The sequence below is a fragment of the Amyelois transitella genome, chromosome 20 (assembly GCF_032362555.1).
Source record: "Amyelois transitella isolate CPQ chromosome 20, ilAmyTran1.1, whole genome shotgun sequence".
Classification (NCBI taxonomy): domain Eukaryota; kingdom Metazoa; phylum Arthropoda; class Insecta; order Lepidoptera; family Pyralidae; genus Amyelois; species Amyelois transitella.
This window is the reverse complement of record NC_083523.1, coordinates 6,793,933-6,810,104: the sequence shown is the minus strand read 5'-3', so window position 1 is coordinate 6,810,104 and position 16,172 is coordinate 6,793,933. Positions and strand designations below refer to the sequence as shown.

General features: G+C 34.3%; 1 protein-coding gene across 1 annotated transcript in view; it reads right to left on the bottom strand.

Annotated features, from left to right (window-relative positions):
* LOC106131611 (tRNA (adenine(58)-N(1))-methyltransferase catalytic subunit TRMT61A) overlaps positions 1 to 16,172 on the bottom strand; it is a 75,194-nt gene that overhangs the window by 20,502 nt on the left and 38,520 nt on the right. The window contains exon 5 of the mRNA XM_013330762.2: positions 15,355 to 15,524. Within this exon, the coding sequence (XP_013186216.2) occupies positions 15,355 to 15,524 (170 nt within the window). The remainder of the gene's footprint in view (positions 1 to 15,354; positions 15,525 to 16,172) is intronic.

The window sequence follows — 16,172 nt, the reverse complement described above, 5'->3', positions numbered from 1 at the left end:
GTTGTATTCTTAGGGTGCAATAAAGAGTTTTATCTGTCTATCTACAAAGATGATGATAACTGGATCACATCCAAACTCTTTTCCTTATCTCAGCCAATTAGGGTCAAAGAAGCCTACACCCAAGACTGAATTTTGCAGAGGCTCACATCACAGAGGTGATGGTAAACACCGTGTGAAATCAGGGCGTTTCGACTAGTCTATGGCAACTGAATAGGGCAATAAACACGGTCAACTAATAACGCATAAACACTTGACAAACAGATTGCATTCAATTTGGCCGGTAAATTAACAGGGCCTGATATTAACCCCTCAACTTTGACACCCAATTGCGTGGATGTATATTATTTCCTATTGAGTGTAAAATAATTTCTCACACGACATTTATACCTTAGGAATTATTATGTGGCGGATGTACACTATCGTGAAAGTTGGTAATGATAATTATTAATCTAAAAAGATGAGACTAGTGAAGGTCGAGTGGCACATTTTTTATAGAAAATTCGAAACATTGAAACTTTTCACTGCAAAATGGTTAGAATGAGGATGGACGGATCTTGATGTGGATTTTGGAAAAAATTGAGGAAAAATTTTTCGTCTAGGCTTTCCTCTGTAAATATTGTTATTATCGTGTACTAAAGAAAGCATCTCGGATTTATATCCCAACTAATTATTACAAATGTAAAAGTAAGTTTGTTTGTTACCTCTGTACATTTAAACCTCTAAAACGATATCTATGAAATTTTATGTACAAAAGAAAATGCTTACAAATAATATTCTTCTTACGTAAAGTGCGGAAAAGGATAATGATAGGGTTTTTAGGTAGACTTTTCACAAGCGGAGCTGCACACGAGAACTAGTATCATTCATACCTTTGAATATTCCATATCGCTTTGGACATATCAATAGAATAGAATAGATTTATTGCCAAAATTGGTATCAAAGTAGCACTTATTGACGTCACTGGTCAAATGTTTCATTCCGTCTGAGCGATAGTGTACATTCGCCGTACCCTCACCTCGTAATATTACAAGCACGCGATCCAGTCCATCGTATCAGAACTCATAACAATATTTCCTGCTGATTAAAGACGCTCTGTTCTAAAATAACGAAAGTATAAAAATAAAGCTTCCACGCTGGTCTGGCAGCAAAGGAAAAACATAGTGTGTGGGTGTGATAGCTGCTTCTCTTTCTGTGCAGATTGTATGACTAATTCAATATAGGCAGCTAATTATATGTTCTTGTCCTTTTTAAAAAATGAAAATGAAAACATATTTGTTTATTGTTTTGTTACAATTGATTCTGTCGCACTTTTTTTCACTTTAGGTTTCCCTGTGTTCTGAGAGTTAAGCTTTTCGAAATGATTACAATGTTTGATTTCTTATTTTTGTCTATGGGCTAGCAACCTGTCCACCATCTGGATCTCAATTGCATCATTGGCTCATCCAGTTGAGCATAGCCTTTCAGTCTTTTTGAGACTATCTATCAGTTAGCTCTTTCTGCTCCTGTCTGTATGTATGGCAACAAACATCCACACATCGTCACAAATGTTCACATTATATAATAATGCCGTGTGGTTCCCGGCACCAATACAAAAAAGAATAGGATCACTCCATCTCTTTCCCATGGATGTCGTAAAAGGCGACTAAGGGATAGACTTACAAACTTGGGATTCTTTTTTTAAGCGACGGGCTAGCAACCTGTCTCTAATGGGATATCAATTCTATCATTAAGCCAAATAGCTGAACGTGGCCGATCACTATTTTCAAGACTGTTGGCTCTGTCTAACCCACAAGGGATATAGACGTGACCATATGTATGTATGTATATATGTAATAATATAAGTTGGATTATTTCTGTTCTATTTATGTTTTGTGGCCACACATAAAATATTACCGATATCGTTGTTAGAACACTTACCGTGTCGCGACATCACCAATTATTGCACTATGCGATCTATAAACAATATTTATATTCGTGTTAACCAGTAATTTACTATGTGAATGTATCTGACTCGACGATGGAATTCAATTAATCCTTTACGTCATAAAATATAGCGTTTATCCTTGGGGCATTTCATAATTAAAGATTATTTGAGTGATATATCTCTGTTCATAAATGTCAGTCAATTAGTCAGTCAGCGTCCTCTTTTATATACATATATAGTTAATGTATTCTCTCTTTCATAAAGTAGTCCTGATTCAGCAGAACTTTGATTCCCGTTTAAAAAATTTGAGGTCAGACCTTGTGGTGTTATGAAGATAATCTTTACCATATTAACGTTTACCGATTGCAATCATAAAGTATTCTCTCGTCCAAATTTCTATTCACAATATAAATTTGGATTATTTTGAAGTAGTCGTTATTGAAGAAAATGTTGCAGTGCTAGACTAACGCCAAGAAGCTGAAAAATGCTGCAGTGCAGTTTGCTGCCGCTTCTAACACACTGACGCTTTAAAAGTGGCAGTAAACTTAGTTTTAAGTAATTTATTCGAACCCAACCAATGATGTGAAACCAAAGTGATGTTTGAAATGTCCCATAATAATGAATTAAATTAACGCTTCATTTTCTTATACACGCATTCATTATTAACGGCCTCTGTGGCTCAGCGGTAGTACGCTTGTCTGTGACACCGGAGGTCCCGGGTTCGAATCCCGGTCAGGGCATGATGAGAAAAGAACTTTTTCTGATTGTCCTGGGTCTTGGATGTTTATCTATATAAGTAATTATTATAAAATATAGTATCGTTGAGTTAGTATCTCGTAACACAAGTTTCGAACTTACTTCGAGGCTAACTCAATCAGTGTAATTTGTCCCCTATATATTTATTTATATTTATTTATTTATTTTATTTATTTATTATGTAAATCAAGTCTTTATCCCTTACAAGGTTGACAGAGACAAATCTCTTAAATAAACTGTAGGAAAAGGGGCGCAATAAGAGAGGATTTCCCGAAATTACTGTGTATGACTTTCTATGTGGGCAGACTTGCAAACGTACACTTGTATGATGTTGTACTTGATTGAATACAATGAAATTGATACAAGACCAATGTAGCAACAATATCTGAAAATCTAAACCATTATGGCCTATATTAAAGTATCTGATTGGGATAGACGTAATATATCTTCCGAGGCGTTAATAGCTCGGAACGGTCGCGTTGCCTATTATTTTGTCAAGCTTCGATTTATAGATGGCAGCACTAACGGTAAAGCTTTGTCGGAGTCCCAGGGAACACTTGGTGTAGGAAAAAGAAGCATCAAACCAAATAGAATTCATACAAAAGGGGAGCAGTTAAAATTATTTGCTCGTCAAAATCTGTATCGGTTCCGTGTGGTTCCCGGCAACAGTAAAAAAGAATAGGACCACTCCATCTAGTTCCCATGGGTTGCGTTTAAGGTGACTAAGGGATAGGCTTATAAACTTGCGATTCTTCTTTTAGGCGATGGGTTAGCAATCTGTCACTATTTGAATTTCAATTCTAACATTAAGCCAATCAGCTGAACGTAGCCTATCAATCTTTTCAAGACTGTTGGCTCTGTCTACCCCGCAAGGGATATAGACGTGATCATATGTATGTATATAAAAATCTGTATAGTTGTGCTGTGTGGTTCCCGGACTTTAGACTTTTAACTTTAGAATGTCCTATTCTCTCTCTCTCCATTTTATATGGATCCTTAAAGGTGGTATTAGCATAAAGATAATAAATCCTCCCATGAATGTCATAAAAGGCGACTAAGATAATAGGCACATTTATATAGTGCATCTTTTACCAAGATTCAATATGGGTAAGAATTCCCTGCAAGGTTGCGGAAGTCAGACGGGAGTTGCTTAGTGTAAAAACCTAATCAGATCCAGAACCGAGTGAACAAAGTATTTACAAGGCGGCGAGTTGTATTAAGGAAGTTAAGGTTTTTATAGTAATTAAAATCACTAACCTCTTAAAGTTTTGTTAGAAAAATATTACGACGAATTGAGAACTTCCTTTTTAACTCGGTTGAAGACTAACCTCCATTTTGTTCTATGATTCTTGATATTAGCTCTTGATACCATCGATGGATAAGCGGGACTCGAAAGGTTAGACTTGTAAACAGTACGATTGTGTGAAAGAGGCTTTATAGTTTCTTAATTAGATACAGGTTTAGAACAAACGGTTTGTTCGGAGTGAAACTATAAATTGTTATTTTATAGGATGTGAACTTTTCAGCGTGTATAGGAACGTCTTAGCGGTTTAAACTTGGGATTTACTATCTTCTTCCTATCTATGTGTGTTAGAAAGTGAATTGACCATCTCTGCTATTACGGGCGAATAAAGGACAAAAGTTTGTACATCTACAATCTATTTATATACAAATAATCACGTCTTTATTCCTTACGGGGAAGACAGAGCCATTCAACAATTTGAAAGGCTACGATCAGCTGTATGGCTTAATAATACGATTGAGATTGTTACACAGTGACAAGTTTATTAGCCTTTTCCTTAGTCGCCTTTTACGACATCCATGGAAAAAATATGGAATGGTCCTTTTCTAAAGTGCCGGGGACCACACGGCACATGCTTTCATACTATTCAAATATAAATGCAATTTATGAAGAAAGAGATACAACATATTCATACTAACATATTGAACCTGTTGCAAACAACTTTTCCTTTTATTTGCAAGATCGATTCGCACTGCACTATTTAGTGCGGTGATGAAGCCCCATATAAAATGTTACGAGCATAGAATTTTTAATAATATAAGATTGTAGAAGTGGCAAGTACTGGTTAAGGTATCGTCGCAACTTACAGCAATCCCCACTATCAGACATCAAACGTTTACATATTGCCCTTTCAGTTCTCAATTTACTTTTCTAAAATAGTTGCAGCTCATAACATTTTACATAAAATCAATTAGAAAAGTTAAAACTACATGTTAGTATTTATGTTAAATGCAGACGACAACAGTGCTTCGAAGTTCGAAGCTTGACAAAATTTCTATTGTAACATATTATTCCGATACCTATGGTTACAAGCGATTTCACGCGCATCCTTTCGTCACAGCTGTTCAAAGGCGGCCATCTTGAATGCGACAGATAACTTGCGTCATCTTAACAACAATATAGTGTTACAGTGCCCTGGTTCTCTTTGTTCTTCGATTTGCGTTCACTATTGATGTTGGTAAATAGTTGAAGTTCAGAATGGAGATACCAATAGCGCAGTGGATAAGCCTCTCATCATTGAGCTAAGCAATTTGAGAAATAGTCAAAAAATTACCAAATAAATTCTCATATCTAGCTCTAAGTTTCTAGCCTCTTTTTTCACTGAGTAGCCAAAAGCAAGTCAGGGTTTTACACAATGTGACTTCCGTTTGAAATTCGCAAACTTTGCAGGAAAATCTTATCCACTTTAGATCATGGTTACACATCCACTTGCCTGAATATGGATTCCAAAAATTTTTTTCCTTTACCGTAAAAGCGTCGGTATATTTATTTCCCTTAATAAATTTTTTACACATAAATTCATCAATCTGTAGCATTGTCCCATCACTTTACTCTGTTTGGACAAGACGGACCGTCGTCGTCGTCCGGTCGCGTCCGATCGCCCGATAAGATCATATCGGGTGCGCACGCGCCGCGGTCCCGTGAAATTAATACAGTCAGCGAGGTAATGACTGGTTGATTGTGATGTGACGTTCAGACGCGTGTCAAACGCCTTTGCCTAAACGACCGTGTTTTACAGTTTTTTTGTTTGTTTTTTTTTATACATATATGTAACTATAAATATATGTATAAACATACACGCAGGGTAAAAAGAGCCTATACTCACGAGACTAGCACGACACGTATAGCTTACTAGTAAAGTTAATATTCAGAGATGGAGCTTATTTTTTAGTCCCAGGAGAGTTGTGGACCTATTCAAAACGTTGTCCAGGAACCATACGCCAACTTTAATTTAATGTAATTAAAACTTAAAAAATAATGAGGAACTGTCTAGCTTGTAAAATAATACAAAACAAAGTCGTTTACAAAAACATTTTACAAAAGCAAAGTAATATTTCTAAAAGATTAATTTTTCATTATGACACGTAAAACCAAGCATTAACTCTTAATAAATTTAGAGGTTTTTAACAGTAGTTTATTAACGAATTAAACATTCCACTTATCAACAAATTAATACCTAACACAATGCATAAATCAGTTCACAACACGACGGCTCTTAATTACTAAATATCTAAATAAGCGCCTCTCTATATGTTAAGACCAGTTATGATTTATTTGAGCACAGCTGTACGAAACCCTTAACACGTCTAAAAACATTGAGCCTCGCCTTTATTACACGCGCGTTAAAGTTTATAGGTTATAAATTTTGTTAGACACCGGCGCTGTTCCCACATTACTTACAGAAATGACGAATCGACTTTCATTGTGCCGGTAATTTGAGCTACGCGCGAAAAACAATGTAATATTGGATGCCTAAAATGGTCACAATAAATTAAGTGTAATAATAACACAACATTATTAACTCTCGTTTTGAATGAGTTGTTGACTGGATTTGTTCATACGCATGGCTAAAATTGGATTATAATGAAGTAAGTTGTTCGCTTTTCTTGTTGAAGATTATAATACACGCTTTGAAAAGGCACTATTATTTTTGTCAAAATTTAGGTAACTTGAAGTGCTATTTTTCTATAAGATACTCGTACTAGATGCTATATGTACCTATTTCTGTTGTTCACTAATGACACTGAAATAATTTTATAAGCCTATCGACTTAAACAAATTGCGCGCGAAGAGAAGCAGTACGTATAAACTATGTTTTAACTACATTGCAAAGCAGCAAACAAACAATCTATAATAGATAATTCAAAGAACTTCTTATACCGACCATAGGCGGATATTTGAAAAACTACGATTCCCATACAAATGATTCACGGCGGGAATCAATAGAAGATGGAACAGATAACCGCTTGAGTGACCGTATCGCGGCGGTCGTCAGTTCTGTGCACTGTGGAACAAAGCGCGCTTCATGTTGTCACTCTTGTCTCAACTCAATAGAGATGTGCGGTTGCTATTATTTTTTAAAGTCTTACAAAAGATTAGTACTTACCGTACTTGATCCTGGAGGATTGGAACACTGGTTTCACAGAGAAATTTAATATTTAAACTTTGTCATTAGTTCCTAGATCTTATCAAATTATATGTTAACGTTTCATTACCTATCTTCATAGTTTTTATTTATTCTATGTTAAGAATAGGTACTAAGTAAACCGACATAGGTATGGAAAGGATGGGACTAAATATCTCTTCAATTTGGAGAAAGAAGCTTTCATTCAACATTGAAAAGCTAAGACCTCGGGTCACATGCAATCAAATCATAGAAGTATTTCTTAAACTTTAGTTGACTTTTATGTGGATTTTACAGATCGTGAGTAAGATCTGACACACCACCATATCACGTCTTTATCTTTTGCGGGGCAGCAAGAGCCAACAGCCATGAGATGAGACTTAAAGGCCACCTTTAACTGGGCGTTTTAATAATGGTATTATATACAGATATGTTGACAGGTTTCTTAGTGGCAGTCCAGAATGAGAGTGTATAACTCAACCGCAGTCATAAACGACCATTCAAAAATACCAAGACGCCATGGGAAAGCCTTCTGCCAATTTGTCACTTTTGACAGAAATAATGGCCCACATACACGGTATCCGTGGAGCATAACCGTGACAGGGCTATTAGCTAGTAGTTATGCCTGACCGTAACCTTTTGACTTTACGAAGTTTATGAGGAAACCTAAGTCCTTATAAACGTACTAAACTTGTTTTTTTTAAATCTTATATATTTAGTTTTAGAGGAAGGCCCGTGTGTTGAGGCCAACACATCGTGATGATTATATCGTAACACTTCTTTCGCTTCATCCACATTCATAACTCTCTTCATGCAAGCTTGCCGGTTTCGGGTACTCTTGACCCGAACATTAGTACTTCGATCAAAAGTACGTTTATCTATAATAAGGACGAAATCACGCCTGTTTTCACTTGCAACGATCCACATTCCCAAGTACCAGTACAATACTAACTATACCTACTAACCAAAGATAAAGATAATATATTTGCCAAAACACATCACATCATACAATCAAATGCCTTGATTATTAACATAATATAAAAGTATGTCATGTTTTACCATTACATCATGTATTAACTACTACGAAATAAAGAGATGAAGCTTTACGTTGTTTTTGTGTCAGATCTAACGAAGATTGAATATTTTATTTTTATTTTATTTATTATACACAAAACAGAATACAACTAAGTACATATAATAAGATAAAAAAGAAATAGCAGAAACAGATCTGGGTCGTATTCCACAGGATGTGTTTATGCAAAAAACAAACGGGGAAAGAGTTCCATGCGTTAAAATACATTTAATATCTGGTGATTTTTCCCGATATTCTCATAGGAGGCAGGCCGCGGGCAAAAGCTAATTTGTACATAAATTCAACAGTTTCATCAATATTCAGACAAACAGATTGAAATTACGCAATCGATCGGCAGGCCTGGTCTTAGAAAATGAGTTATGTGCTCAGAACTAAAGGGAAACGGCCTATTCTGCTAACTAATATGCATTAATCGTAGGTACTACGTAATATTTGTTACTTCTGTCGGTCGTACAGTTAAGGTGCCAGGTGGCTTCGCCTGGTAATTTTCAAATATACTATTATTATAAATCATAAAATGTAAATAAAGTAGATTGCCTATAGGTATATGTGAAACCTTCCTCAGAAAAACCAACATTTCAAACAGGAACAAAACCCCTCCGTAAGACTCAGAGATTATATATATAGCGCATATTTACATACATACAGAGAAAAAAGGGGGATTTAATAATATGTAGTGGTGGTGAAGATAATTTTTTGATGATTTCTGATGAATTTTTAGTCAATCTGTTTAAGTAGAAACTCAATTTTGTCATTATTTTTTTTACACTTGGGAATAACCCAGTTGAGTCTTAAGGAAATTGTACCATTCAGATTTATTAAAATTTATGAATACCTATTTATTATGCTGACTACGGCAGGCCAGCAATAAGAGACAATTTATAATTGCAAGGAATGAAAGGAAATTACTTTATATACTTTGAAATACAGTTAACGAATGATCAACATATTGCTAAAACCAGAAATCGCTAAACAAAGAAAATAGTTTTATTTTCTTCCGTTTTTATTATTGGGTGTTTTCGGATGTCTATGTTTGACATTATGACAATACAAATGTCAAATTTCAGCAAAAATAGTTAAGTCATTTTGCTTCTGAAAGAAGATAGTCGCTCAAAGAATTTGTTTGTTATGAAGTAAAAACCATAATTTTGGTAGAAGGTGAAAGCATAATAAAGGACGTAAATGAAGAGAAAGAAGTTATCACGGATCCTAACCAGTCGAAAAATTTAGTAGGTATCTACCCCTCGGGGATGAAGTAATGATTTAATGTTTGTTTCTTATATGAACTAATAGAATAAGAATATAAGCCTCAAGAAAAAGCTCGGTTTTCTTATTTTCAAACAAAACCTTTCCCTTCGTTCAACTCTAAATCGACTCCGTTTACAATTCCCTTCAAGCGGATTCATAGTAACAACTAGTTTTCAATAAAACGTTGCATATTAGATACCGATCAATCCATAAATCGATACATCGTCGTTCCCCAAAAAGGTTACAGCCTTAAAGGTACGATAGAGCGACCCGGATGCCCTAATAATGAAGCCTAATATATGATCGAGCCATGAGGCCCTTACTAGGTTTAAGATAGATTTTAAAAAGCCCCACAGATTTTCTCACGGTTAGCGTAATCCTTTGTTTTAGTGATGTCCGTGTGGATGCAGGATTTGTCGATAATGTTGATGTGTTGGTTTTCTGTGCTTGTTGTCATATTATTGGCACAAATAACTTATTTTTAGAGGTGAAAGTTTTCCTTTGCACATTCGATTTTGACATATTTACAGTATTAACAACAATTTGACACATGTTTGGTATGTATATGTATATTTACACTTTCATAAATAATAAATGTAGTCATTGTGTCATGTTTTTGTTGTTGCTATGTTTGTTCAGTTGTAAGAGTAGACTTAGAATATAAGTATTTTTGCATTTGCATATTTAAAATCATCAAGTAAAATGCTTACCCTCCTTTGAGTTTTTGAGTTTTATGTGTTTAAAACTAATATCATAAGCTCTTTTTTAGCCTATGCTATTTTCATCTTCTAGACGTTTAACCGACTTTTCATCTTCAAATTATTTGTCATTAAAATCGACTTCTACTTTTCTTCTTCACGTTCGTAGGTAGTAGATTTCGTCACACCGCAAGCTTTTCTTCATAGAAGATGCAATCAAGACAAACTCCAAGGAGTAAAAATGGTTTTAGTGTAAATAATGTCGATATCATAAATAAAACTAGTCGCTTCCCTCGGCTACCGTCCAAACGTGACCGCTCGCGACAAACGGCGCGCGTGACGTTTTGAACGCAGCGATATGTCGCGATAGCATCGCATATCACTAGAATTTGTACTTTATGACGCGGATCGTAGGGGTCACAATACATCACCTTGGCTATTTATTCTGCGATGAATCAAACAATTGGTACATTTTGGTCTTTAGCAGTAAAGGCATAAAGTCCTTTTAGTGTGTATCATGTATAAAAATCATGTCATTGTAGCGAAATATGTTTGATACAATGTTAGCGCAGGTTAGTTTTCCTTGTTTTTAGTTTTTTACTACTACTACTTACTTGCCAAGAAATAACCTAAAAGGTTAAAAGCTCTCAATATTGGATTACAAGATAATCACTTATTGACGACAAAATACGTTACTACAAGTGATAGTGCCTTTTATTTTATCACACCATGCAAAATAATACGTCATGGCCTTATAGAAGGACAAGGCTATGAGTACTATTTTGCCGTTCACTATATTTTCGCGGTGCACTTAAAACATGTGTCCAACCAAAATAAATTTAATTAGATGCACCTAACCACTTCCTAAGACTGTGGACGCCAAACGACAGATACCATAAACCTCCCAGCTAGATTCACAGATCAGTCAGTCATTAGTCAGTCAAACTGTATGCACCAATCACTTAGCCGGCCGCACTAATTTAAACTAAGTTAATAGCCCCATGGAACTTCTAGAGTTAATATTGTCGGAGTCCTTTGAGATGATAATGAACCAGCTTAGCGAATCGTTTAAAGTAGAAATTGAAAAGTGCAAAAAAGGACAAAATGAGATAGATATAAGAGAGCGCGTGAAAGAGGAATTTGCTCCTTTTAATAATTTAATAGGCTATTTGACAAAGTTCTAAAAACTATCTTAGGGTATTTATTTGTTTATAAGGAGTCCTACAAAAATACTTTTCTGCCTTTATTACAGCTATTTTATTAAAAAATCGAAAAAGAAAATGAAATATTCAAATATGCCGCCAAAACGCGACTTTTAGCAATATGGCGGCCATGGCATGCGGTGACGTAAATTTCGTGTAAATATCATACAAACACCAACAGTGTTTCGAAAAGTTTTTATTTTCTCTTGTTTTATTTGACTTGTGCCACGTCATATGTGTGAAAATTATTAAAATGAGTTCCTATAAATGTTGTGCAGTGCCTCAATGCACTAATACAACAATAAAATCTTCTACGAAACTGTTTTTTTCTATGCCGATGGATTTGAATATTCGCAAGAAGTGGTTTCAGATCATGATCTAAGATCAGTGGTTACCAAGATATACTTACATTGATGTTTTCACATTCCTCAGTTCGGCAGCATAGAAATCTGGATTGTTTTTGAAGAAGACGCCAACCATTATTGCGTCCACTTTTGGTAGGTTTCGACTGTCAGCTTTCGCGGAATTGGTTTCCATTATTAAATACCTATGTTATCTGAGTAATCCTGAGCGATCAAACACTTATAAAATCTTGAAAAATAATAGCGAACACTAAGGAACGGTACGATTAGCGTTGAAAATTCCGAAAGAAACAAATTATTTTTTTCGGTGAAAGAAACGTTTTTTCGTTTTATTGGTTTGTTACATTGAAATATATCAGAATAAAACCTTGGGGAAAAAACGGTTTTATTGAGATTTTCGTCGTTTGTTTCGAAAAATAAGAAAAAAACGATTGAAGAACTATATATATATTTTATGTATAATTACCAATTTTTGAAACAATGATGCATATTGTAAGGTTATCAATACTTTTCCTATCGTATTTTTCCGTTTCTTTCATATTTTTCCGTTTTATTAATAAAAAACATGAAATATTTCGTTCTTATATTTCTTGAAACTTTCGTAAAAAAACTTGTATAAAAACGCCCGCTTTTTTCAACCCTAGGTACGATCCACAGTCTGTTTATAGATAATTGACGTCATAATAGAAATAGCCAATCACGTTCGTTTTTAGTCACGTGACAGCTGCATAAAAAACCCTAATTTTCTGAGACGGGTTTTGTTAAAATAATGCAATATTTTTATCTCGCGTTAATACAAATCGCTCCAAAAAAATAATATTAAGACTGATGACATAAAAGAAATGTATATTTTTAATACAGTCAAATAGCCTATTGGTTACACCGAAAGTACATGATATATTAATGACAATCTACTAGTTAACTTATAAATTATGGGAAGCTTTCAAGCAGTCGGAATCTGTCGGAAATGTCGGCAAGAAAATCACATTGTAAATTGTACCCTTGAAAGGGGTCAAATCTTAGAAAGGACCCTACTACGGAGCTGCGGTGTATATATTTCTCACTAAAATCTAAATAAATAGTTAGAGAGTTAAATTTCAAAATATAAAATCAGAATTTTTTATTTTCTCAAATGTTATTGATATATCACAATTAGTTTCCAATATTAAAAGTTTGTTGAATTTCCGGCTACGACCACTTATTTAATTAATTACCCGTATTGAAGAAATTTTATTACGATAAAATGTAAAACCGGTACAATTGATTTATTAATTACGTGGCTAAAACTTTAGGAAGGATTTTATTACTCGCAAACTGACCATCTATCAGATATGCATCTTCTATCGCGCCACAAATCCGCCATTATTCGTTTCCGCAGATATCTGTTTCCATTCATGCGCAGACGCATAGACGTGTGTGCTCTTTCAATTGGCTTTCTATATGAGCCCTGCTATTTGCCCTCATTACTAACATAAGCTTGAGCGAGATATTTTCTACTTTGTATTTTCTCAAAATGTTCTCACTTATCTTTTTGTATTCCTTTTTGGCGAGCGGGTAGGTACGCTTTTTCACATAAAAAAGAAAGAAATATGATAAAGATATCAGATATTTAAAACTAAAAGACAAACGTGATTTATTGACTGACTGATATATCAACGCACAGCTCAAAGCGCTTGTTCTTAAAATTTGTAATATGCACTTTAAAGGATTTTCCGGAATTCCCACGAGAAGTGCAATTAACGGGAATTTTTGCGTAACGCTGGCGAAACCGTGGGCGTAGTCTAGTTATAAAAGAAAATATAGTTCGCTCTGGTTTTCAATTTATATCTATTAATCACCTAAATTACATTATAACAATTATTAAAATTATGTTTGGAAATATGCAAAGAATGAATCAGCCTCAGGCGTTATCATCAATATCAATAACAATCAACAAGTATATAATTAATTGTAATTATAAGAAATCAAAATATTGGCCATAAATATTGCACCCAAAAGCATTACGAAATTTGATCTCATTTTTATTTGATAATTGATACGTTTTCGTTCTGCATTGATTTGTTTATATTTTGTTAGTAGGTTACAATTTTGCGTAATTATGATTATATAAAAAGGCTTTTAAGACTTTAAACTTAACATCTAATTATTAAATGGTGTGTCATTACCGAAATGTTTACTTACACACACGTCCCTTGTTGTCATTATACTTATTATACTTCTGCATTTAATATCAATATTACACGAAACAGCGAAGCTAATCCTATAAAGAATCCGTCGGAATAAAAACGTCTTATTATAGAATATTTAAAATGGAAAGCTTGTTTGGTCCTTTTTACACAGATTCACGGGGTAGACAGAGTCAATAGTCTCGAAAAGAGTAGAAAGATCTCGTTCTGTTGTAGGCTTTTGGTATTTATATTTTTTATAAAAAAAGGGTTTTTTAGTACCATGTGGTACAAACCAAACCAATGGCTCTTTCAATAGAACCTTCCAATAGGTAATTAGGGACACCCGCGATTTACAGAGATTTATAGAATTTCGATAATCTATTCAAGTTTAACGTTAGTTGTAGTTAATTAAAAATTGTGTGCTTGTATGTTTACAAAAGGTTAATAATTCGCCATTATTGTCATATGAGTGACACTTAACATTGTGCTGTGCAAAGGTTTGGTAAAGTTTTCAGAAGACCAATCAGAATCGTAAAAATTTTGATCCACTATTTTAAAAAGCGCTACATGCAATATTTTTAGCATTAAATTGAACAAATAAGGCCTTGCAAGTGTATATTGTACATATGAAGTGTAGGTAAGGTACTCGTAGCTTAACGGCTGCAATTACTTAATTTTTATCTTATTCCCTAAGACTGTGGTTTTACTATGATACATGTATTTGCAAATAAACATATTTTGATTTGATTAATTGAATTTAACGTTGTACCGTATCATTTTACGTGTAAAACCTGAAATCGTATTTCATCAATATTCATACAAGTACTGATAAGAGCTTTATTTATATTAATTTAAAACAAAATATAAATTAACTGTTCCACGAGTATGTCTCTCAAAAACCAGGAAGCCAACACGTGTGAGTCTGTCACGGATGACGCACCAACTACATCCTAAACTTTACTGCACAATTGCACACTAAAACATCGGTAATTGATTTTAAATAACACCCGTCTAAGTTATGCTGTCAATTACTTACTCGTTAGCAACCGAGCGAGGTCATAGATGGAGATTGCTGGCCATGATAGTGTTAATGCTACAAATGGTAAGCGATTCGTCTGGGTATATGGTGAATAATACGCCCTTTTAAAGTTCATCTAGACAGTGCTATTTTTTTACTTGAGCGTAAAAACAAACTTGTAAATGAAAAAAGGAAAGCTATATCAGGGTTGTAAAATTGTAATAAAAATATTTTCAAACATTTCGGGAAAAAGGTATAGATCCAGTTTTGGGTACCTAAATGTTGCAGTAATTTTATTGTTCAACTTGTGTAGCTATTTAAATGTCATTTCAATATAATTTAAAGTTATTACGAAAAAGATGTGTCACTGTTTAAATATTGGATAATAGACTTTCTCATCATTGATTAAAAACTAAATAGACTACGAATTAGCATAAGCAATTTGATTCAAATCTTACCTTATGTTTCAAGAACGACAGATCCCTTACAGGAACTGTTCTCTTGGAGACCTTGATCTCAGTCTGAAGCACCTCCATAGTGGACAACTCTTGGAAACCGTGCTGCTGTAACGCCAAACATGTCCGTTGAACTTGTTCGATGCACGGCGAGAACGAACAAAACCTTCCACCTAGGAAAACAAAGAAAAAAAGTGGTTGAAATGAAGTAGCTTTTCAATTTTGTGGTAATCAATAACATATTTTGGGGTAATCAATAACATGAAATGAATTAGAAAATGCTATGACATAATATTTTTGTTAAGGACTCGTTCAATCCACCAGCCAAAATATACAACATACTTAAATTGATTCACATATATAATCATTAAAATAATACTGTGGAGTGCAACACAACTTTGCAGTGAATTGGGTCATTGTGTGTTTTTAGTCTAAGTTAAATTTGAAATTAGGGATAATATAAGTATAAAAAACAAGGTGCAATAAATTTTGCTTAGAAAATTAATGGAAATCCAATGAATTCTAAGTATTAGCATCAAACACCACATGAAGAACACTCAACAATTTTGGCCTGTTGTACGGGCCTGTGAAGCTATTTAGATAGCCGCGTCTCTTATCTACATTTTCATGATTCAACCTTTTCAATCATTCAATTTACAAAACTATCTTCACCGAATCTCCAGCCAAAATTGACAGATAGCGGATCAGGTTATTACATAAAAAAGACCGCCTTAACGCGCTGTTAAGTGCCTATCTATACTTGGCTGTTTTTGAAGCTTGTCAGTTAAAAAAAAGTTTATGTGAATCGTTTTTCTTTTTTA